The sequence below is a fragment of the Ranitomeya imitator genome, chromosome 6 (genome assembly GCF_032444005.1).
Source record: "Ranitomeya imitator isolate aRanImi1 chromosome 6, aRanImi1.pri, whole genome shotgun sequence".
Lineage (NCBI taxonomy): Eukaryota > Metazoa > Chordata > Amphibia > Anura > Dendrobatidae > Ranitomeya > Ranitomeya imitator.
In genome coordinates, this window is record NC_091287.1 from 245798739 (window position 1) to 245825081 (window position 26343).

General features: G+C 44.6%; 1 protein-coding gene across 1 annotated transcript in view; it reads right to left on the reverse strand.

The window, feature by feature from the left end:
* Nucleotides 1–26343, reverse strand: part of NFX1 (nuclear transcription factor, X-box binding 1) — a 133948-nt gene that overhangs the window by 102800 nt on the left and 4805 nt on the right. The window contains exons 2-3 of the mRNA XM_069730566.1: nucleotides 21238–22305; nucleotides 4840–5001 (exon numbers count right to left, since the gene is read on the reverse strand). Coding sequence (XP_069586667.1) covers nucleotides 4840–5001; nucleotides 21238–22305 — 1230 coding nt within the window. The remainder of the gene's footprint in view (nucleotides 1–4839; nucleotides 5002–21237; nucleotides 22306–26343) is intronic.

Genomic DNA, 26343 nt, shown 5'->3' on the forward strand with positions numbered 1-26343 from the left:
TAGAGAGAACAGGATACCAAAGGGATCATTAAAATATTATTAAAACTACTACTTCTTACTATACCTCTAGGTCACCACCCTAAACGCATTTCTGAGTCATTTGAAAAGGCACGCAAAGCTTAATGAAAGTGTGTCAAAGTGTATTCATTATGGTGAATGAATGAATGGTGGTCTTTCCCTTGACCCATGCATGGAGCCCAAACAGTTTATGTCCACATACCGTATTTTTCGGACTGTAAGACGCACGTTTTTCCTGCAGAAATGTGGAAGAAAATGGGGGGTGCAACTTATAGTCCGGATGTACCTGCTCTAGCTGTGGATGGGGACGTGGGGAGCAGCAGCGGCAAAGCAGAGGGTCCAGGAGGCAGGAGCCAGCTGCAGCGGCTAACTCCTGTGCCTGTTGCTAAAGAGAAATGAATATTCACTGCTCTCCACAACCATGGGCATGGAGAGCACTGAATATTCATTTATCTTTAATAGCGGACACGCTGTTAGCCGCAGGCTTCCTGCAGCTACCAGGTTGTCACATGTGCCCACTACTTACTCCCATAGGCGTGGAGAGTAGTGATTATTCATTGATCTTTAAAGGCAACCTGTCACCCCCAAAATAGAAGGTGAGCTAAGCCCACCGGCATCAGGGGCTTAGCTACAGCATTCTGGAATGCTGTAGATTAGCCCCCGATGTATCCTAAAAGATGAGAAAAAGAGGTTAGATTATACTCAGCCAGGGGCGGTCCCGGTCCGATGGGTGTTGCGGTCTGGCGCCTCCCATCTTCATCAGATGACGTCCTCTTTTAGACTTCACGCTGCGGCTCCAGCGTACTTTGTCTGCCCTGTTGAGGGGAGAGCAAAGTACTGCAGTGCGCAGGCGCCAGGCCTCTCTGACCATTCCCGGCTCCTGCTGACTGCAGTACTTTGCTCTGCCCTCAACAGAGCAAAGTACGCTGGAGCCGAAACTGCAGTGTGAAGACAAGAAGAGGATGTCATCCTATGAAGATGGGAGGCGCTGGACCGCGACACCCATCAGACCGGACCGCAGCGGGACCGCCCCTGGGGGAGTATAATCTAACCTCTTTTTCTCATCTTTCAGGATACATCGGGGGCTTATCTACAGCATTCCAGAATGCTGTAGATAAGGCCCTGATGGCGATGGGCTTAACTCGCCTTCCATTTTGGGGATGACAGGTTCCCTTTAATAGGGGGCACAAGAGTAGCAGGCGCCGGCTCCTGCAGCTGCTGGGAGATCATGTGTGCCCGCTATTAAAAAGAATGACTATTCACTGCTCTCAGAAAATATTCATTCTCTTCTGTAGTGGGCACACGTGAATGCCCAGCAGCTGCAGGAAGCCCTGCGACTGTGGCTAACGCTGTGGCCCCTATTAAAGATCAATGAATATTCACAGGAAAGGAGATATGATCACATATGGGATCTTGCCCAATTCTCCCATTACCCATTGAAATAGCCCTAAAGGGAACTGTTCATCAGTTTAATGCTAACCGAACCATGAGCAAGATGAGTTAGCGCCTGCATGATTACATCGTGAAAGGCAGGTCTGAGGCTGGGAGAAGCAGGACAGTAACGTAATTAGACTAGCGAGATCCCTCCCTAAAGTCCCCGACCGACTTTTCAAACTGCACATTCTCTGAAATACTGCAGAGTTTCGGGGTAAAACATGGTAGCATTTGTGCAACCAGCGCAGATTGCTGCTGCCTGTGGTTCACAATTAAACGCAAAAAGAGGAATAAAAATCCTGCAAAAATCCAAGAATTAACAGAAAAAAAAAGGGGCAGCAGTATTACCTGCCCAGGTCTCGTATAGGGTGCTGGTCACACACAGGTAATGCACAGTGTGTGGCTTACAGCCTACTAGCTTGAGCTAAAGTTATATTTTACAGAAAAAATATTTTTTTATGGTCGAAAGCTAATAAATTCTGAACATAGGGAAGAAATGGATACAGCTCATCAATCTAGCAGCGGTTTCTGTCACAGTTCCTGGAAAGTCTCATCTCATTTTCCATGATACACAAGCCCTTGACCAGGGAGGGGTGATCATGTACCCATATGGTGAAAGTGTATGGGGTTACAACTAGACATGAGCGAACATCGTCGGCGCCCTCCTTATTCGGCAAGCTATAGCTCTTACCGAAGAAGCTGCCGAGGGAACCCAGATACATGGATCGCTCCCGATAATCAGCTGTCCAGAGACCGGTCGCTGCATGGCAGTCACAACACATGCATGGAGATCCGGTGTGTTGTGACAGACACATGCAGCGACAGCTCCGGGTGCCTGATTATCGGGAGCGCTCCTCGTATCCGGGTTCTCTCTGCAGCTTGTAAGAGCTATAGCTTGGAGAATAATGAGGGCGCTGTCCATGTTCACTCATGTCTACTCATCTCTAGTTACAACCTCACCCGTGATTCAGTCCGGTGCGAGTCAGCAAATACAGCTACGGTATGAACGCTGACTGTCGCACGTGGATAGCTGCATTTTTAACCGTGACTGAATAAAAGATTAACTGTAAAAGATAAAATACTTAAACCCTTTGATGAATTTTCTGAGGCATTTCGTGTTTAGAATTGGGTCTTTTTAGCCCTCTAAAATCCTGATACGACGCCTTCTGCAAAATTAGCACCTTCATTTCTGATGCCCATAGCAGCACATTAGGGTAACAAATGGGATATAACAAAAAACAACAAGATGTGGGTAATACATCATTTCATAAGCACTAGCTGGGTTATAGAAAAAACAAGAATTACAGCAGAGTCACCTGGTTAGGGAAGTTTATTACTAAATGGGCCCTTAACGGGTTGTTCCTTAAAGAAAAAATAATTATTTAACCGCTATCCTTAGAATAAGGCCATGTTCACATGATCAGTTTTGGAATCCCTGCAGCTATATATGTTTTTGTGCCTTGCCATTTTTGTGTATTTACACATCTGTGTCTGATCATTATCAGGCTGGGATTTAATATTAGGGCTTCCCAGGGCCAGTCGTCGCTGATTGGGGGCGCCATTCCGCTGACCAGTAGGGTGCCAACCTCCACAGCCAGGCAGGCTGCACAGCAGTAGGGTACAGAGGTAGTGAGGCCTATTTTTAATACACGAGCACTTTTTTGTTATGCACATTGTTGGTCTTTAGTCCGTGTATGTCACCCTGTCACAAACCTAGTTTATATATATGATTATTTCATAAATATATATATACAATCAGCCAGTTATTCTGCCTATCTTTTTCCTGTCTAGTGTAAGTGCTGGTCTGTATGTGACACCTATATTAGGATCCATACTAGGAGACCTAGGGACAGCCGACGGTGAGTGGGGACGCCAATCTCGTATCTGTGTTTAGGGTGCCAACCTCCACTGATAGGTAGGCAGTACTAAGAGGTATTGTTTGGCAGGGTTATCCCAGAGTGCACGGTTGTGTGTTTTATGTGTTTATCTGGTTGTATTTGTGGCATGGTTTTAATTGGTATATTAGTTAAAAGCTATATTTTATCTGTTATCTTTAGTACATAAAGGGTTCCTATTGGTATAATATAGATTGTCGTTGACCTTTAAGTAGCTGCTAAGACAGCTCCAAGTGGCGTTGTTAAGCCAAGACGAAAAGTTATAAGACTGTGTGCACACGTTTTGGATTTTTTGCTTTTTTTGCTATAAAAACGCGATAAAACCGTGAAAAAAAAACGTTAAGCATCCTATTACAAGAATGCAATCCGCACTTTGTATGCACATGCTGCTTTTTTTCCTGAGCGGAAATGCATTCCGGAAAAAAACGCAGCATGTTCATTAATTTGTAGAAACGCGGGGGTTCCGTACACATAGGAATGCATTGATCTGCTTACCTCCCGCATGGGGCTATGCCCACCATGTGGGAAGTAAGCGGATCATGTGTGGATGGTACCCAGGGTGGAGGAAAGGAGACTCTTAATTAACTATTTTATGGTGTAACTACATATTTTCCAAGCAAAAAAATTCAGATTCTCGAAATGGCAATTTTTTTTTATCCAGAGATCAAACAAAATGCATTACTTCAAACTTACATAACATACTAACATAAAAATACAATTTACACCCCACCCCCAAAAAACTCTGCATGGTGTGGATTCTCCAATGCTGGCAGTCTCGTGACCACAAGGATGCAATATGCCTACTCCCGGCCACAATCTGACTAGATGGGCACAGCCTCACTCAATGCAACTATACTGTCTGAGGCCGGAAACAGTGTAGCTGGATTGTGGACGGGTGTGTGCATGGCACATACTTGTGGTCACATGACCACTATTCCCAGCGCTGACACCAGGGAATCCTCACAGCGCACGTGATGTCAGTCACAGAATGACTGCAGACTTGTAGTTTTACACTGGGCAACCCCTTTAAGAAATGGTCCCCTATAAAAAAAAATTACATGTCAGATTTGAAAATCAGATCAGCGGTCATGTGCTGTAAAAGGTGTGGACGAGCCTGCACCAAACAGGGGGAGGCACCTTATGATGGACACTGCACGTCATTGGGTGTTAAGGGGTTAATGATCGCTTTCTCAGACAACACAGGAGTGCCTGGTCGAGCGAACCCTCCTGTGCATGGAAGAGATCTTGTGATCTGTGGAAGAACCGCTTGGCCAAGAATCATTTCATGTAATAAAGTATACGGCACAACATATCTCCTGTATGTAAATATAAAGTGTCTCCTTTCTATGCAAAATGATACACGCCAACGGTTTCCTGCCACAGTAATCTGTGTGAACAGAGCTTTACTGGTGTGTCTGACTAAAAATCTGCAAACACAAACAAACATACCCCCAAAAAATAAAACGAAAAGAAACTTCAACACACTACTGACCTTCAGCTTGGGACGCAGGAGACCGGGCCCATTTCTTGATGCAATTAAGGTGGAAAACATGGTAGCAGCTCTGACAGTTCCACACTGGAGCCATAACGCGGACCACCTCACAGCAGACCATGCACTCGTATTTCTCTGCAGTAAGATGCTCAATCAGAGACCCTGGAAAGAGAAACACACAGTATTACAGAAGAAAGCTAGAGATAATCAAGCAACATAGAGAGGACTTCTAAATAAACTGCTCAAAAAAAAAAGGGAACACTTAAAGAACAGAATATAACTCCAAGTAAATCAAACTTCTGTGAAATCAAACTGTCCACTTAGGAAGCAACACTGTTTGACAATCAATTTCACATGTGCAAATGGAATAGACAACAGATGGAAATTATTGGCAATTATCAAGACACTCAAAGGAGTGGTTATGCAGGTGTAGACCACAGGCCACATCTCAGTACCAATGCTTTATGGCTGATGTTTTGGTCACTTTTGAATATTGGTTGTGATTTCACACTCGTGGTAGCATGAGACGAACTCTACAACCCACACAAGTGGCTCAGGTAGTGCAGCTCATCCAGGATGGCACATCAATGCGAGCTGTGGCCAGAATGTTTCCTGTGTCTGTCAGCGTAGTGTCCAGAGGCTGGAGGCGCTACCAGGAGACAGGCCAGTACACCAGGAGAGGTGGAGGGGGTCGTAGGAGGGCAACAACCCAGCAGCAGGACTGCTACCTCAGCCTTTATGCAAGGAGTAACAGGAGAAGCACTGTTAGAGCCCTGCAAAATGACCTCCAGCAGGCCACAAATGTGCATGTGTCTGCACAAATGGTTAGAAACCAACTCCATGAGGATGGTCTGAGTGCCCGACGTCCACAGATGGGGGGTGTGCTCACAGCCCAACAACGTGCAGGATGCTTGGCATTTGCCACAGAACATCAGGATTGGCAAATTCGCCACTGGCGCCCTGTGCTCTTCACAGATGAAAGCAGGTTCACACTGAGCACATGTGACAGACATGACAGAGTCTGGAGATGCAGTGGAGAGCGATCTGCTGCCTACAACATCCTTCAGCATGACCGGTTTGGCAGTGGGTCAGTAACGGTGTGGGGTGGCATTTCTTTGGAGGGCCGCACAGCCCTCCATGTGCTCGCCAGAGGTAGCCTGACTGCCATTAGGTACCGAGATGAGATCCTCAGACCCCTTGTGAGCCATACGCTGCTGCGGTTGGCCCTGGGTTCCTCCTAATGCAGGACAATGCCAGACCTCATGTGGCTGGAGTGTCAGCAGTTCCTGCAAGATGAAGAAATTGAAGCTATGGACTGGCCCACCCATTCCCCAGACCTGAATCCGATTGAACAAATCTGGGACATTATGTCCCGCACCATCCACCAATGGCACGTTACATCACAGACTGTCCAAGAGTCGGTGGATGCTTTAGTCCAGGTCTGGGAGGAGATTCCTCAGGAGACCATCCACCGCCTCATCAGGAGCATGCCCAGGCGTTGTAGGGAGACTATACAGGCACGTGGAGGCCACACACACTATCGAGCATCATTTCCCTGTCTTGAGGCATTTCCACTGAAGATGAATTAGCCTGTAACTTCATTTTCCACTTTGATTTTGAGCATCATTCCAACTCCAGACCTTCGTGGGAGATTAGTTATTATTTACGTTGATAATTTTTAGGTTTTATTGTTCTCAACACATTCTACTATGTAATGAATAAAGATTTACAACTGGAATATTTCATTCAGTGATATCTAGGATGTGGGATTCTAGGGTTCCCTTTATTTTTTTGAGCAGTGTAGTAAAGAAGAAAATATCACAAAAAAGCCTATTTCATCACATTTGAACATCCTTAGTTTCACAGAGGCATGGCCTTCTGTCATGGAAAATTTCAGATGGTCTTCGATTATTACAATTTCTGTATGATCAGTTTTAGGATTAATGGACTTCCTAATTCTTCCAACATGTTGTGAGACAGATGCCTACCAACCCAATTTCCACCCGTGGGTACATACACCCCTCAAATTCATCTATTGTGGTAAACCTTCTTACCTCAGAAATATTACTCCAGTTAATGACTGGAGTAACATTTCTGGCAAGACGTACGCCACTTATAAGATGCACCTAATTTAATTTAGTGTGTACCTCAAATCAATTGGGTGCATTTTATTCCTATATGCCCCTCATTAAGACTGGAGCACAAAACATCAGTCCTAATGAATCATGGCCCTAATCTTATCAGAAATACCTTTTCGAACATTAGATGTATATAAGGACCTTTATCATAAAGCGCTATTGATAGTCTTATTACATGTAGAGATGCCTGTGATGAATGCCATGAAGTGGCAACTGACACCTATAAACTCCCATATAAAATGTATGCAGGGCAGTACACACTTGTTTAATGGCCTCCTTTTTATAGAGTGGACATATTTGTTCCGATAGAGGCAGGGATAGAGGAAGCAATTTAGACTGGTAGTGACTTAATGATTTTATTCCATTTCATTTTTTGCAATTTTTATTTTATACCCCATAAGGTCTTGAAAGGAGGCATTTTAACCCCTTCATGACCTGAGGTATTTTTGATTTTTCGCTTTCGTTTTTCACTCCCCTCCTTCCCAGAGCCATAACTTTTTTACTTTTCTGTCAATATGTCCATGTGAGGGCTTGTTTTTTTTTGCGGTACAAGTTGTACTTTCGAAGGTTACCATTGGTTTTAACATTTTGCCTTTTTTTCCCCTTGCTACACTGTTTAGCGATCAGGTAAATTTTTTTTATTGATCGATTGGGTGATTTTGAATGCGGAGATACCATATATGTCTATGTGTATTGTTTTATTTTGAATGAGGCAAAAGGGGGGAGGATTTGAGCTTTCATTTTTTTTCACTTTTGGCATGCTTCAATAGTCTCCATGGGAGACTAGAATTTGCCATAACCCAATCGGCTTTGCTACATGCAGGCGATGATCAGATCACCTGCATGTATGAGAATATCTCACTTTTATGAGCCCCAACCACCGGGTGGCACTCATAGCTATCCGGCAGTGACAACCATAGAGGTCTCCAGACCTCTGCTTGTCATGCCAACACTTCAATGACCCGCGATCACGTGATGGGGTCACTGATGGGCGGAATTCTGGCGCGATTGCCGAAAATGCATGTTAAATGCAGCAGTCAGCGTTTGACAGCGGCGATTAACAGGTTAATAGCCAAGGGTGGATCACTATTCTACCAGCAACTGCTCTGGACACGTCAGCTGTTCAAAACAGCTGACATGTGCTGGGAAAGTTGTGGGCTCTCCGCCGGAGCCCACATCAAAGGGAGGGAGTCCGACATGGGTGTACTATGATGCCCAATGTCGGAAAGGGGTTAATATACATTTTTGTTTTTGTAGAATTACCTTTGTAACTGGGACTGGTATATTAAAACCACCCAAAAGAATTTAACCTGCATATCAGAGCACTCTGCGTTTCCTAGGACACAGCCGCTTCTGTTTCCCCCTACACTCAAATCATCAAATGTTCACTGGGTCCTGAGGAGAAAGCAGGGTAAGTGTTTCACAATCTTGTGAAAGCTACTTAAAATGCACTGGCGTTTTAGAATATAAGTGCAAGAATAACACAGGCTGCCTGTACGTTTAAAGATTATGCAGAGTACAGAAGTGGATAATGAACAGATTTATCAAAGTCTGGTCTTCAAAAAACACATTTATAGAAGTGTATCATGGCACAAACAAAGGAGATTTCAGATGGCCTCAAAAGAAGAGTTGTTGATGTACATCGGGCTGGAAAAGGATACAAGACCATCTCTAAAGTATTTGGAGTTCATCAATCCACTGTCAAACAGATTGTGTATAAACAGAGGAAATTAAAAACCTTTATTACCCTACAGAGGAGTGGTTGACCAACAGAAATTACTCCAAGAGCAAAAAGTAGACTGGCTGCAAGGTCACAAAGGAACTCAAGGTAACCTCCAAGCAACCAAAGAGCTCTCTCACATTAATGTTCACGAGTCCACAATCGGGACACTGAAGAACAATGGTACGCATGGCAGGATAGTAATGAGAATGCCACTGCTCTTCTAACAGAACATTGCTGAGATCTGCAGTTACTATAGATCACCTGGACAAGCCAGAAGGCTACAGGAACAATGTTATGTGGACAGATGAGACAAAAAGAAATAGAGCTCTATGGATTAAATAAGAAGTGTTTTAGAGAAAGAAAGAAAAAAGAAAGAAAGAAAAAGAAAAAAAAAAGTGTATAAAAAGTACTAGAGTACACAAATCCATCATCTGTGAAACAAGGTGTTCTCATCGATTGAGCCTTGTTTGCAGCATCTGGTGCAGGACGTCTTGCCTGCCATCATTGATAGAACAATGAATTCGGAATTATAAATAGCAAATTTCAAAGGAAAATATCAGGACAGCTATCCTGGAGCTCAATCTCAGAGAACATGGGTCATGCAGCAAGACAACGACCCAAAACACACAAGTTGTTCTATTAAAGAATGGTTAAAGGGAATCTGCCATTGGATTCATGCAGCCCAAGGACAGCAGGAATCAGCCTGGCTGCACGTTGGCGGCCTGGAACATTTTTCTCTGAAAAGCTCCAGTGTTTCAGAGAAAACAGTTTGAAAAGCCAAGTTGTTCAAGGTGATTGACATGTATGTACTTAGCTACAACCAAACTAACACGTAAAGCTCTGCTGCATATCAGCGAGGAAAAAGAATTGGATGTATTAACAGATTAGCACATATTACATCAATACACACTTTGACCCACAAGTTCAAAACACATTTAAATAGAACCTGGTCATCAGTGTTACGCATATTAACCCCTTAATGACAGCCAATACGTCTTTTACATGACCTGAGATATAAGAGAATAGTCTCCCCATACAGGGGGCAATCCAGCAGCTGTCGGCTGTACACTATAGCTGACAATTTGCTGCATCAGCCATGATCAGTGTTTGCACCATCCAAATCGGTTTAACCCCTTAGATGCTGCTGTCAATAGCGACTACATCATTATAAATGGTTAACAGAGTGTGGGGGCTTCCTCTTTATCCAAATTGGTGCCCTCAGATCATGATTTTGTGGTCCTGATGTTTGCCATGGCAATTCACGACCAAATAGCGGCCTTACAGTCTGCTGGCTGTAGTAATCTGTTCAGAAGTTAGTGATATTTAGGTTGTAAAAATACATATTTTCATTCCTATCATACCACTTTGCATTAATTCCTGAAAAGCATCTGAAGGGTTAAAGGGAACCTGTCACCCCGAAATTCGCGGGTGAGGTAAGCCCACCGGCATCAGGGGCTTATCTACAGCATTCTGTAATGCTGTAGATAAGCCCCCGATGTTACCTGAAAGAGGAGAAAAAGACTTTATATTATACTCACCCAGGGGCGGTCCCGCTGCTGGTCAGGTCGGATGGGCGTCTCCGATCTTCATTACAAGACGTCCTCTTCTGATCTTCAGCCACAGCTCCGGCGCAGGCGTACTTTGCTCTGCCCTGTTGAGGGCAGAGGATAGTACTGCAGTGCGCAGGCGCCGGAAAGGTCAGAGGCCCGGTGCCTGCGCACTGCAGTACTTTGTTCTGCCCTCAACAGGGCAGAGCAAAGTACGCCTGCGCCGGAGCCGTGGCTGAAGATCAGAAGAGGACGTCTTGTAATGAAGATGGGAGGCGCCGCAGCGGACCGGAGACGCCCGTTTGACCGGACCAGCAGCGGGACCGCCCCTGTGTGAGTATAATCTAACGTCTTTTTCTCATCTTTCAGGTAACATCAGGGGCTTATCTACAGCATTACAGAATGCTGTAGATAAGCAACTGATGCCGGTGGGCTTACCTCACCCGCGAACTTCGGGGTGACAGGTTCCCTTTAATAAACTACCTGACTGCAATTTTCAATATGTCAGGGGGTGCAATTTTTAAAATGGCATAACTTTTGGGGGTTTCCCAATATATGGGACCCCTAAAGTCACGTCAAACCTGGATAGGTCCCTAAAAAAGTAAATTTTGCAAATTTCCTTGAAAAAATGAAAAACTACTGCTACATTTTTAAAACTCCTAAAATGCTAACAAAATAAAAGATAATTTTACAAATGGTGCTGATGTAAAGCAGGCATGAGGGAAATGTTATTTATTAAAGTTTTTACTGTGGTATGACTATCTGGATTAAAAGAAATAATCAAAGTGTGAAAATTGCTAATTTTTTAACATTTTTCTCAAATTTCTGATATTTTTTTATAAATAAACACAAAACATATTGACCCAAATTTACCATTATCATAAAGTATAATGCGTCACGAAAAAACAGTCTCAAAATCACTGGCATTTGTTGAAGCGTTCCAGAGTTAATACCACATAAAGTGACACTGGTCAGATTTCAAAAATTTGGCTCCGTCACTAAGGGGTTAAACTAAAAGGTACAATGGCGCTGGTATATGGATTTAACACATACATTCAGGCTGCGGATTTCTTCACTGAATGTACGCATGTATTAAATCAGTATACCAGCACCATTATGGCAATACCTTTAGTTTAATATACATAACACTGAGGACAAGTTCTCTTTAAAATATTTCATATCAAATAGACAATGCATGGGAATATAGGATGGTGAGTTGATCGGAGCTTCCAAATATACTGCAAGTTGTCTCTTCAGAGAGGAAGAGGACTAGAACTCTAGTGCCACCTATTGGAAGTAGCAATCCTAACAGTCCATGTCGATCCTTTAACGAGCCTTGTCACATGACTTAGGATAATAGCCAAACCAGAATATCAATTTGCAGACACTGTGTTTAGGGGTACAGCCCCTCGTCAGTGCAAAGTGGAGATCTGGTTTGGCTGTGTGAGAGGCGTCTGACCGGGATCCAAGAAGTATCGCTTCTCCGTGCAGAGAGTGACATGTTAAGCTTTGGGGTACAGCCAAACCAGATCTCCACTTTGCACTGACGAGGGGTAGTACCCTGAAACACAGTGTCTGCAAATTGAGATTCTGGTTTGGCTATTATCCTGTCATGTGACAAGGCTCGATAAAGGGTCGACATGGACTGTTAGAATCGCTACTTCCAATAGGTGGCACTAGAGTTCTAGTCCTCCATCTCTGAAGAGACAATTTGCATATTTCCCAGAGGAGCATTGTGGTTGTAAGTCTCCTCACCTCAACATGCTTATCATGTCACTCTACGCAAGGAGAAACGATACTTCTTGGATTCCGAATATACTAAAATTTGAATTAAAAGTACAGGTAGACATACATATGTCATTGTCCACTTACTGGACCTAATAACTAGTTTGCTCCACATTGAGAAGAGCAGTATTTTACCATGGTGTGGCTCACAGTAAACTTAAAAAGATTAAAGGCCAAGACAGTGAAAGACGCTGAAGAGGAGACCGTTCTGGAGCCAATGATGGGAAAAGAAAAACAAGGAAGAGATAAAAGCAAGTAGTGCAGAGCAGCTGAGTCAGGAGTTTAAAGGCTATGTGCACACGTTGCAGATTTTGCCGCGGATCCGCAGCGTTACCGCAGCTGCGGATCCGCAGCAGTTTCCCATGAGTTTACAGTACAATGTAAACCTATGGGAAACGAAATCCGCAGTGCACATGCTGCGGAAAAAAATGCGTGGAAACGCAGCGTTTTATTTTCCGCAGCATGTCAATTCTTTGTGCAGAATCCGCAGCGGTTTTACACCTGCTCCAATAGAAAACTGCAGATGTAAAATCGCAGCGGAATCCGCAACAGAAAATGCGATAAAGCCGCAGTAAAAACCGCAGCGGTTTTGCACTGTGGATTTTATCAAATCCGCTGCGGAAAAATCCGCAGAGGAGCTTTCTACGTGTGCACATACCCTAAAGCCCCCGTCACACAAAGCGAGATCGCTGCTGAGTCACAAGTTTTGTGACGCAACAGCGACCTCAGTAGCGATCTCGCTATGTGTGACACGTAGCAGTGACCAGGCCCCTGCTGTGAGATCGCTGGTTGTGTCGGAATGGCCTGGACCTTTTTTTGATCGTTGAGGTCCCGCTGGGTAGCACACATCGCTGTGTTTGACACCTTATCAACGACCTCATGACAGGACGTCCCTCATTGAGGTCTGTTAATCGTCATGAAATAGCTGCCATGTGACATCGTTGTACAGGTCGCCGCATCGCTGCTGCGTCGTTGGGGAGATCTCAGTTTGACATCTCACCAGCGACCACATAGCGACGCAGCAACGATCCCTGACAGGTCGTATCGTTGTCGGGATCGCTTTAGCGTCGCTAAGTGTGACGGGGCCTTAAGAGGAGGAGGGCTGCTAGGGACTATGCAGTGACATAGGATTGTAGTTCTAATGATGACTCATGCAAAGAGAGACTTCTTGTTTCTAAATAGAGCTTCGAAGGATTCGGCTAGCCTGTTTTTAGTGACATGATGTTATAGACTTAATGGGTAACAGAAGAATTAGCTGGGTACAAAGGTGAAATGAACAATTGTGAGTACACAGTGCCATATAATATGATGACTACAATATATTAAGAGGAGAAAAACTGTGATGGGAGTGCTTCCAAGGACCACAATTTTAACTGCAATATTTAAAAGGTTCAGTGACCTGTAATTTAAGTCACAATGATGAAGAGGAGGCCAGAGCACCACATGAAGACCCCCCACAGACCACCCCAGAGCACGAGAATCTCTAACTAAACATTTCTTCACCAAGGTATCATTGTAAATCAGTGTATCAGAGCCAACCTGACAACGCCTGTAGTTTACTGAGCACAATCCTGATGACGGGTTCACTGTAAGCTCAGATGTCTAAAGGATACTACACTCCAGCTCTTCAATAGCATGAAGGGACACGGTGAATGCAGGGTTCTCAGCTTGTTTAGGTCACACAAAACCTCTCGGGAGAACACGCCGAGCCAGGCTGCAACCTTCTCTGTGGAAGGTTACCGTTTGCTGGAGTGCCAATTGCTGGAGGTATTCAGTTTAAATAAGAAATCCAGTGAAAGATTCGCTGTAAAAAGGCATTATCCAAGTAGTGATCAACCACTTTAAAATGTATTGGCATCTACACTGCAGTGGAGACATTACCACAAGGAATAATCTGTCACCATCTAGAGCTATACAAATGTGGGGCACTGTATGGGTTCATTATACGGTGGGGCACTAAATAGGTTCATGATACAGTGTAGCATTATAAGGGTTCATGATACGGTGGATCACTATATGGGTTCATGATACAGTGGATCACTATATGGGTTCATGATACGGTGGATCACTATATGGGTTCATGATACAGTGGATCACTATATGGGTTCATTATACGGTGGGGCACTAAATGGGTTCATTATACAGCGGAGCACTGTATGGGTTCATAATACAGCAGGGCACTAAATGGGTTCATTATACAATAGGGCACTATATGGGTTCATGATACAGCAGGGCATTAAATAGGTTCATTATATAGTGGGGCACTATATGGGTTCATTATACAGTGGGGCACTAAGGTTGTGCTCAAAAGTTTACATACACAGGCAGAATTTATGCTTTCTTAGCCTTTTTTCAGAGAATATGAATGATAACACCAAAACTTTTTCTCCACTCATGGTTGGTGGTTGGGTGAAGCCATTTATTGTCAAACTACTGTGTTTTCTCTTTTTAAATCATAATGACAACCCTAAACATCTAAATGACCCTCATCAAAAGTTCACATACCCCATTTCTTAATACAGTGTATTGCCCCCTCTAACATTAATGACAGCTTGAAGTCTTTTGTGGTAGTTGTGGATGAGGTTATCTATTTTCTCAGATGGTAAAGTTGTCCACTCTGCTTCGCAAAAAGCCTCCAGTTCCTGTAAATTCCTGGGCTGTCTAGAATTGAAATCCACGCTTGAGATCTCCCCAGAGTGGCTCAAGTGGGAAGAGCGAGGCTAAGTGCCACAATTGGCGCATCTTAGAGATGCAGCTTTTCTGGGGCGGCTGAGAGGTGATGTTTTTAGCCTGGGAGGCCAGTATCCATGGCCACATCCTAGGCTATTAATATCAGAATCATCCAGGTGTTCATTGGCAAACTTCAGATGGGCCTGCACATGTGCCTTCTTGAGCAGGGGGACCTTGCATGCACTGCAGGATTTTAAACCTTTATCTTGGTGACTGTGATCCCAGCTGCCTTTGAGATCATTAACAAGTTCCCACCGTGTAGTTTAAGGCTGATCTCTCACCTTCCTCATGATCCAGGATACCCCACGAGGTGAGATTTTGCATGGTGCCCCAGATCGATGTCGATTGACAGTTATTTTGTATTTCTTCCATTTTCTTACTATTGCACCAACAGTTGTCTCCTTCTCACTTATGGTTTTGTAGCCCGTTCCAGCTTTGTGCAGGTCTATGATCTTGTCCCTGACATCCTTATAAAGCTCTTTGGTCTTGCCCATGTTGTAGGGGTTAGAGTCTGACTGATTAATTGAGTCTGTGGACAGGAATCTTTTATAAAGGTGACTATGTAAGACAGCTGTCTTTAATGCAGGTAGCGAGCCGATTAGGAGCCAGAACTCTTAATGGTTGGTAGGGAATCAAATACTTATTTCTCCTGTAAAATGCAAATAAAGTTATATAATTTATACGATGTGATTTTCTGGATTTTATTTTTGATATTCTCTCTGTCAATGTTAAAATTAGCCTACCCTTAAAACTACTGTTCAGGTCTTTGTCAGTGGGCAAACTTACAAAATCAGCAAGGGATCAAATACTTATTCCCCCCACTGTATGCGTCACTGACATCTATATATCTATGTATTCTATGTGTATATATCTATTCTATCCTGTCACTGTTAGTTTACTGTAGGCGGCACATAATTTACCGGCTTTTCAAAACACACCGGTGCGTAAATCGGACAGCACTCGCATGGTCCGGGTGCTGTGCAATTGTTTTCTCGCACCCATATGCTTGCATTGGCGAGTCTCAGTGACAATCGCAGCATGCTGCGATTTTACAGGCACGCTGAATACGCCTGAGAACATAAATGGTGATGTGAGCTGCTCCATAGATTAACACTGGTCCGAGTGCAATGCTTTCTAGCCCGTATTCTACAGTTCTGACATACTGGCTCTGGCATTCCAATCTCCAGAAGGAGAAACGTTAGCCCTTACATCTACACCTAGAAACTCACGCATAGTGCAGGGCTAGGGAATAAAGGTCATAACCACAAGCACTTGCGATGACGACTGCACACTGTGTGTGTAATATAATGACGCACCCTGGCATCTCTCCAATGTGCCACTGATTGGGCAGATTTCTATAATGGTCTACCCTCCCTGTGTACAGCACACATACTTACCATGCAGGTCTTGGCAAACCTTAGTAACAAGAAGTGTAATTACAAGTCAGATGTCACTACTTGTCGGCAATGAATCACTGGTTGTCATATCCGGCTCACTAACCGTAGTAACAGTAGTCTCATTCCTACAAAGGGCCTAAAAACTAGTGGTCAAGAGCTCAGCTGCTTACAGAGGGGAAGGGGGGCAGGAAATTCACAGAAATAGTAAATTTATTCAGACACAAAAAGCAGGGAATGTGGCAAATCACACTGACTACAATAAAATCTGGCACAACTTTGTACTGTATGGCCAGACGTCTATCAATGAAAGAGTAAAAAGCATTCTGACTGCCAAATCCAACAATCTTCTCGCCCCAAATATCACGCACAGGCTACACCCCACCACCACCATGGGTGGGTTATAAACTAGGAGATCTAGCACATCTCCTAAAGGGAATAGGTCACCAGGCTTTATCTGACAGCAGCGTAAGGGTACTTTCACACTAGCGTTTTTTGTAAATCCGTCACAATGCGTCGTTTTGCAGAAAAAACGCATCCTGCAAAAGTGCTTGCAGGATGCGTTTTTCCCCATAGACTTCTATTGGCGACGCATTTGCGACGGATTTGCACACTTCGCATCCGTCTTGCGACGAATGCGTCGTGCTTTGGCAGACCGTCGGGAAAAAAAAAACCCTACATGTAACGTTTTTTTCTCCCGACGGACCGCTTTTTCCGACCGCGCATGCGCGGCCGGAACTCCGCCCCCACCTCCCCGCACCTTACAATGGGGCAGCGGATGCGCCGGAAAAATGCATCCGCTGCACCCATTGTGCAAAGCGTTAAACGCTAGCGTCGGAATCTCTCCCCGACGCATTGCGACGGGGAGATTCCGACGCTAGTGTGAAAGAAGCCTAACATAAGAGAGAGACCCCCTATTCCAGCAATGTGTCACTTACTGGGTTGCTTGTGGTAGTTTTGATAAAATGACTCATCTTCTGGGAATCACTGGCGGACTGGTAAACCTGCTACCATGTAGCCCTCCATATCCATATGCTCTGCATAACCTCATCCCCACCACGGATTGCCAGCTTTCCGTGTACACGGTGCATAGGCAGAAAGCTGCCAATCAGTGGTGTGGGCGGAGCTCTAAAGAGCTCAGCATTCAGAGAACTGGTAGATCTGCAGCAGATATAACTGCAAGTGACGTCACTGGAATCAGGGTCTCTGCCCCTACATCATGCTGTCCTCAAATGGGGTAGCACACGCCTGGTGACGGATTCCCTTTTAAAATGTGACTGGCATCAGATTCACATCAGAAGGCCATTAACTAATTCATTAACCGCGAAAGAAAGCGGCAATTATTCAGTAGAGCAAAGCTTGCAAGTGATTTCTCTTAGTGCCTTCAGGAGAAGGATTAGTATAACTAACACAGAGAGTCTTGGGACTCCACACATTTCCATAAGTCCTAACTGAACGGAATACTCAGAGCGTTTACCTGCTCGCTTCGACAATGATGTGATAGAGACAGATCGCTGCAGATTCTGCCTTTACATCTACAATTCTCTCTATTATACATATAGATCTCTGCGTATAAATTCTATATATTTATGCAACAGGCATCACTGACATCCAGTTATCAAGAAAGTATTATATTCCTAAACTGATTGAAAGTGGATTCGTTTTTTATGTAATGGCCATTTGTAGACTGATACATTGTTACACCTCTATGCTAGCTCGTATTTTTCAGCCTAGTTTGATCTGCACGCATTACAGAAGATGAGAGCGAATGAGGAATTACAGGATTTACACACTGACATTATGCAGATCTTGTGAAATTCCTCTGCTCAAATCGAGAGAAGTCATTCATGATGAAAGAGCAAGACGCTGGGGTAACCATCTGGAAAAATGGCTGTCCTGAGGCAGGCGATGGGAAAGTTGGCATAGTGAGGCTCGCTCTCGCTGGCATTCTAGGTTTCGCTCTCTATTAAATAAACTTATTTTATTCTTTCCACTTGTTTGGAAGCTGTAACTAGTACAGCAAAAGCAGCCTGCAAGATGTAGCGGTGCTCAATTTGGTTTTGAATTATTTTTTTTGTTATTAAAACTTCCAAAATGAGATGTTATTCCACAGTGCTGTCTCATCTAATTAAGTGGGTAAATTGCATGCAAACAGACAACAAAACATCTTATTACAAATTCTCTGCTTTCTCAAGAATATGAAGCATGCTCTTTGCTTAGGTAACTGGCCACGCAGACTGCAAGGTGGCTGGTAACCTTGGCAACGAAATGTACATACTAGAATTAAAAATCCCTGTGTTCTTTGGAATGGAGAGGATATTTAATAAGAGCTACTTTGAAAAGCTGCTTCCTTTTACAAGCACTCTGCAATATTCCCCATATAAGAAGCCGACATCCCCTTTAATTTATGCTGAAAAGTAAATGGCATTTAAAAAAAACAAACAAATGCCTCAAAAGTGGGAAAAAAGTATGAAATAAGCCACAAAACTGCAGAGCAAATAACTAAAAAACATCACTGTGTGGTTAACCTTTCATGAACAACAGAACTAATCTAGACCCGGGCAGCTGCAGGTTTCCAGTAGCAACCAAGATTTTTTTCTTTTCTTTTAACTGCTTTATTCCTGCTGTCAGAGACCACTTTTAGAGGTCTGCTGACCACCTACAATCAGGAAATTGCTGCCGCGGGAGCATTGGAATTAAATGGTAGCGCAAGGCGAGTGCGATCCAAGAAATGCATTGTGTAGGCTTAATAACTGCTTACCGAAAGCCAGGAGCGCAGAATGGTGTGAATACGGGCAAAGTAAAGCTTAACACAATGCTATCCATCCATGTACAAAGGCTAAGTAAAAAGAAATAAGACTAATAAAAAATATTATAGAATTCAAGATAAATGGAAAACATGTACGGTAAATTAATACAAAGCTCAACCTGACCAAGGGCAGATTTCGGGATATAATACCTATCAAACCAGAAAATACACTCTATAATAATCTTTTTATTTTTATATAGCGCTAACATATTCCGCAGCGCTTTACAGTTTGCACACATTATCATTGCTGTCCCCAATGGGGCTCACAATCTATATCCCTATCAGTATGTCTTTAGAATGTGGGAGGAAACCGGAGTACCCGGAGGAAACCCACGCAAACACGGAGAGAACATACAAACTCTTTGCAGATGTTGTCCAAGGTGGGATTAGAACCCAGGACTCCAGCGCTGCAGGGCTGCTGTGCTATCCACTGCGCCACCGTGCTGCCCACTCACTCAGCTCATCAGCTACGTTAGACATGGTCTCATTTATTGCCATATGATTATAGTTGTTTAATGCCAGGCCATCTCGGTAGTGAAATACCTGGAAAACCTAGGAAGTCATGTTATTACTTACTATGGATACGTGGGCAGTTATGGCTTACACACTAATCTAAGGCTACTTTCACACTGGCGTTTTTTGCCAGACGTCGCAATGCGTCGTTTATGGCAAAAAACGCATCCTGCAAAGTTGTTTGCAGGATGCGTTTTTGCCCCATAGATTAACATTAGCGACGCATTGCGACGCTTTGCCACACGTCGCAACCGTCGTGCGACGGTTGCGCCGTGTTGTGGCGGACCGCCGAGAGCAAAAAACGTTACATGTAATGTTTTTTGCTCCTGACGGACCGCTTTTTCCGACCGCGCATGCGCGGCCGAAACTCCGCCCCCACCTCCCCGCACCTTACAATGGGGCAGCGGATGCGCCGGAGAAATGCATCCGCTGCACCCGTTGTGCAGTGCGTCAAACGCTAGCGTCGGAATCTCTGCCCAACGCATTGCGACGGGGAGATTCCGACGCTAGTGTGAAAGTAGCCTAAGACCCCAATAGGCAGCAAGGAACGGTTACTACACACTTACGGTACATTCTCAGCACTTACCCAACCTGAGGTGCCTTCTCCACCTACTCACTGTATATTGCCAAAAATTAATAAATACTATAAAGTGAACCCTGCAGGTGGAAAAAACTAAAACCTTTACAGATATTGCTGATAAGGCAACTGCTAAATATATCATAGCCAGTTCAGGATCAGGCCATTTTCTCACCATTCCTGACCACAAACGTCAGGGGTTTTCATACATGCGATTTTAACAGCTCTAAAGGTACCGTCACATTTAGCGACGCTGCAGCGATCTAGACAACGATGCTGATCGCTGCAGCGTCGCTGTTTAGGTCGTTGTGTGGTCGCTGGAGAGCTGTCACACAGACAGCTCTCCAGCGACCAACGATGCCGAAGTCCCCGGGTAACCAGGGTAAACATCAGGTTACTAAGCGCAGGGCCGCGCTTAGTAACCCGATATTTACCCTGGTTACCAGTGAACACATCGCTGGATCGGCGTCACACACGCCGATCCAGCGATGACAGCGGGTGATCAGCGACCAAAAAAAAGGTCCTGATCATTCCCAGCCACCAACAATCTCCCAGCAGGGGCCTGATAATTGGTCGCTGTCACGCATAACGATTTCGTTAACGATATCGTTGCTACGTCACAAAAAGCAACGATATCGTTAACGAAATCGTTATGTGTGAAGGTACCTTAAGTACAAGTCTCTCTCTTGCTTGTGCAGTGCGGTGTACAAAGCGATCAGGAAGGCAGAGGTGGCAATAAGCGTCGCTGCCTTCTTTATGGACACTCCAGCTAGCTTCTCGCTCACACACCATTTTGGCCAAGCAGCTTACTCTGCATTGACATTTTAGAACATCAGAGTAAAGTGAGGACCATCTGGATGCTTTTAGTCTATGGGCAGTCCAGAACTAGTTAATAGGAGGTGGCTTTTTGCCAGGGCTCACTCTGGACTCTAATAAAAGGCTATTACAATAATTTTTTGGAGTCTGATTATAGACACAAGTCCAGAATGGCTGATAAAGCATCTCATTAAATGTCACTACATACTAACACACGTACTGTCAAGATCACATTTAACACTCTGCATGCGTAAGTTTGTTTCTACACAGCAAGGAATAATACAAAAATATTTCGTACTAAAATTTTCACTTTTACAAAGAAAACTAAGCCACCAGGCATTTAACTTGGAATATTGGACTTTTTACCTGTATGTGTTTCCTTGCTCTTTGGTATATCATGTTGTTTCTTCCACTGTCTGCTAAAGCCAGGCTGCACAGAGGACTTAGAAGCACGCTCTTGAGATGAATGCTTCCTTCCTGCCGGTTTGTCACCGTCAGCCAGCCAGTGATGTCCCCGAGACTTTGGCTCCTGGTATGTACTAGAAGGATGAGGTTCTTTTCCCCGGTCAGTCTTCTTTTCCTTTGCTGGTAATGTTGCTGGTTGGCTTTTGTCATGTCGTGACAACTTGTTGCTTTGCGCTTCGTTCCGCTTAAATGTCTGCACATCATCCTGAGGCTTTTTCCAATCCAGCGGCTCTCGTGAAGGTCTATTACCGGACAATGAAAGCTTCGGCTTGTCTTCAGTTCCTCTATCACATCGATCAAGTCTAGTTTTAAAACGGTCCTCCTTAGGTGTCCCTGATTTCCCAAAATCTCGAGGTGGAATGTTTTCAAACAACTCGTCGGTTTTTTGCTTTGGAGCTACCCGTTTCTCCTTGTCATATGAATATTTCGCTCTGTCGCGAGGTCCTCTGAGAGAACCTCCAGACACATGAGTTAGTCTCTTTGGCTTGGCACCTCGACTGTCAGCGCTGCCAACCTCTTTCTCACTTTCTGAAGAGCCTTGATCAGCGGGATCTCTTGTCCTCACACGCCAGTCACCAAGTGGTGTGATCCCAACAAATGATGACCTTGCTGATGTATCAGAAAGCGGCTGCCTGGAACTCCTATTGTGAGATCTCTCACTTCTAGATCTTTGCCACCTTTGATTCTGAAAGCTGTGATTCTTCACGGGTTTGTTGGTGACTTCAGGTGATCCCTGTTGGCCTCTCACATTGTTACTTGTGGCAGCGGTGTTGTAGGAGTGCACTTTCTGAGTGGGGCTCTCATGATTGCTCTCCCTCTGTGAAGGATGCTGATGGGACGTGGGCAAGTTACAATTTCTGGACCAATTTCTATTACTTTCGGTTCTCCCATGATTTCGCCAGCTTGTGTGATGACTTAAGTGCTCTCTTGGGACAAAGTCAGCAGCCTCAGGGTTATACTTGGTTAGCCCTAAAATAAAGGACAAACATGTGAGTTCAATGGCGATACATTACAAAAAGCTAGAGAACGGCATTTGCCTCTAAACAAATCATTTGCTTGCTGAAACGCGACTCTACTCATATGGCTCCTCATTTGCAATCCTAATTCAGAATGCGATTCAATGAGACACAGGTGCTTCTCCCAAAATTAGAATTTCATCAGAAAGTTATTTTTTCAGTTCTTCAATAAAAAAAGTGAAACTCATTATGTAGAGTCATTACAAACAGAGTGATGTATTTCATGTGTTTATTTCTGTTAATGTTGATGATTATGGATTACAGCCAATGAAATCCTAAAAGTCATTATCTCAGTAAATTAGATTACTTTCTAACACCAGCTTGAAAAAAAGTATTTTTATTCTGAAACAATTGATCCAAGGTGTTACAGAAACGGCAACACATTTTAAATGCACACCACGTTCTGTCAAATGTGTGCGTTCAAAACGCGTTGCTGTTTCTGTAACACTATTGATGCATTTGTTTAGTATAAAAATACTTTTTGAAGAAACTTGGAATTTTATGAAGCTGGATTTTCTTACTCCGATGGACCAGATGTACACATTGAACAGAACCGCTGCCATCCCAACAATAGGTCATCAATATTAGTTGTGTGACCCACCCTTTTATAATATCTTGGCAGCATAATATTCTGTAAACCACACACATTTTACAGCCAATAGTGGCGGTGTTTTTACAGGACACTTATTGTGATTTTAAGGCTTTAAAAACCCACACACATTCTTACAGCAAATTACCAGCATTGTGTCTTGCAGTTTTGGCAATGTGGTTCTTACAGGAAAAAAAAACTATTATGTCCATGTTCACAAGTTGCATTATCACTGTGTTTTTTTGTTTTTTTCTGCAACCAAAGCCTGATCAGTAAAAAAAAAAAAAAAAAACGCTGCAGGTTTTGCTGTGTTTTCAGGGTCAGCTTTGCTTCCACCTTGCAAGCACAAACAATACAAGGTGTTAACATCAATGCAAGACGTATGTGAAACCAGGAAAAACACTTTTATATAATAGTGCAGTTTGATCAAATTATTTAGGGTAAAAATGTTTTATATTTATTAAGGGCAGTTCACTTTTAAACATAAGTTAATGATCACTAATTCAAGTAAACTTTTGAGTGGGGAGAATAAAAAAAGGACAAAAATAAATTTAAACTTTTTAGGTCTAAAAAAAAAAAAAAAAAAAAAAAAAAAAAAACAGTCTATGTCTAAAACAAAAAAAATTCTGAACGAAAACACTGGATTCTTGTTTGAAGCGCAGCCATGAACTAAGGTTATATATGAATTCATGGAGAGAAAAAAATACACGATTGCAAACATACAGTGGGCTTGCTATAAAGTATCAGTGCAGGCAGAAGGGGAAGAGGAGGATGTTGCAAAGGAGGAGAAGGGCAATAATAATAAACTACATTTTAGGGCCCTGTGAGCCACACTAACTTGGAAAAACCACTAAATAACAGGGGCATCTCTCTACAAGTGAAGGTGGAGTACTCCAGAGAAGCAGGAAGAAAATAAGAGTCAAATATTTCCACCTTTGACCTGGGGACAGGTCCTCTATAAATGGAAATGTTCCAGGATTGAATGACTGGAGATTTCCTACTGGCCGAGATTAGAGCAAACTAGCCGTACTGCCGGCCAGCCTGTACATGTCAGGGAGCAGCAGGATAGGAGGGAGCTGCCATTAGCACAGTGGAGTCCCTGAGACAAGGTTCTGAGCGTATATTTATGGGACATAAAAAAGGTCTATCAAAAAAGTTACATCACAACTTCAGCATTTTTAGGGCGAGACATAGTAAGGATGTAGGGCAGACTCCGCACACCCCTCCCCTAGGGAAACATGACAGTAAGAACCTTCCAGAAGACCTTCCCCTGAGCCCAGACACCTGCACAGCTCCACCTGACACCAGGGGGCAGGAACAAGGGACAACAATATTGGGAAATAACCAGTAGTGTCTGCACTTCTCATACATGGAAGCTTCACACTCACCGGTCACACAGGACTCCTGGAAGATCGGCTCCCCACCCACATCACAGACACATGGTGTGGGGCCGTGTGTGGGGTCCGCACAGGCTATATACTATTCCCCACCTCACAGACATGGTGGTGGGCCGTCTGTGGGGTCCGAACAGGCTATATACTATTCCCCACATCACAGACACATGGTGGGGGGCCGTCTGTGGGGTCCGCACAGGCTATATACTATTCCCCACCTCACAGACATGGTGGTGGGCCGTCTGTGGGGTCCGAACAGGCTATATACTATTCCCCACATCACAGACACATGGTGGGGGGCCGTCTGTGGGGTCCGAACAGGCTATATAGTATTCCCCACATCACAGACACATGGTGGGGGGCCGTGTGTGGGGTCCGCACAGGCTATATACTATTCCCCACCTCACAGACATGGTGGTGGGCCGTCTGTGGGGTCCGAACAGGCTATATAGTATTCCCCACATCACAGACACATGGTGGGGGGCCGTCTGTGGGGTCCACACAGGCTATATACTATTCTCCACATCACAGACACATGGTGGGGGGCCGTCTGTGGGGTCCGAACAGGCTATATACTATTCCCCACATCACAGACACATGGTGGGGGGCCGTCTGTGGGGTCCGCACAGGCTATATACCATTCCCCACCTCACAGACACATGGTGGGGGGCCATCTGTGGGGTCCGCATAGGCTATATACTATTCCCCACCTCACAGACACATGGTGGGGGGCCGTCTGTGGGGTCCGCACAGGCTATATACTATTCCCCACCTCACAGACACATGGCGGTGGGCCGTCTGTGGGGTCCGCACAGGCTATATACTATTCCCCACATCACAGACACATGGTGGGGGGCCGTCTGTGGGGTCCGAACAGGCTATATACTATTCTCCACCTCACAGACACATGGCAGTGGGCTGTCTGTGGGGTCCGCACAGGCTATATACTATTCCCCACATTACAGACACATGGTGGCGGGCTGTCTGTGGGGTCTGTGCCCAGGTTATATAGTATTCTGATGGCAGGTGGGCCGTCTGTGCCCAGGTTATATAGTATTCCGATGGCATGTGGGCCATCTGTGGGGTCTGTGCCCAGGTTATATAGTATTCCGATGGCAGGTGGGCTGCCTGTGGGGTCTGTGCACAGGTTATATAGTATTCTGATGGCAGGTAGGGTGGCAGTGGGGTCTGTACACAGGTTATACAGTATTCTGGTGGCAGGTGGGCTGTCTGTGGGGTCTGTACAAAGGTTATACAGTATTCTGGTGGCAGGCAGGGTGGTAGTGGGGTCTGTACACAGGTTATACAGTATTCTGATGGCAGGCAGGGTGGTAGTGGGGTCTGTACACAGGTTATACAGTATTCTGATGGCAGGCAGGGTGGCAGTGGGGTCTGTACACAGGTTATACAGTATTCTGATGGCAGGCAGGGTGACAGTGGGGTCTGTACACAGGTTATACAGTATTCTGATGGCAGGCAGGGTGGCAGTGGGGTCTGTACACAGGTTATACAGTATTCTGATGGCAGGCAGGGTGGCAGTGGGGTCTGTACACAGGTTATATAGTATTCTGATGGCAGGCAAGGTGGCAGTGGGGTCTACACAGGTTATACAGTATTCTGATGGCAGGCAAGGTGGCAGTGGGGTCTGTACACAGGTTATACAGTATTCTGATGGCAGGCAAGGTGGCAGTGGGGTCTACACAGGTTATACAGTATTCTGATGGCAGGCAGGGTGGCAGTGGGGTCTGTACACAGGTTATACAGTATTCTGATGGCAGGCAGGGTGGCAGTGGGGTCTGTACACAGGTTATACAGTATTCTGATGGCAGGCAGGGTGGCAGTGGGGTCTACACAGGTTATACAGTATTCTGATGGCAGGCAGGGTGGCAGTGGGGTCTACACAGGTTATACAGTATTCTGATGGCAGGCAAGGTGGCAGTGGGGTCTGTACACAGGTTATACAGTATTCTGATGGCAGGCAGGGTGGCAGTGGGGTCTGTACACAGGT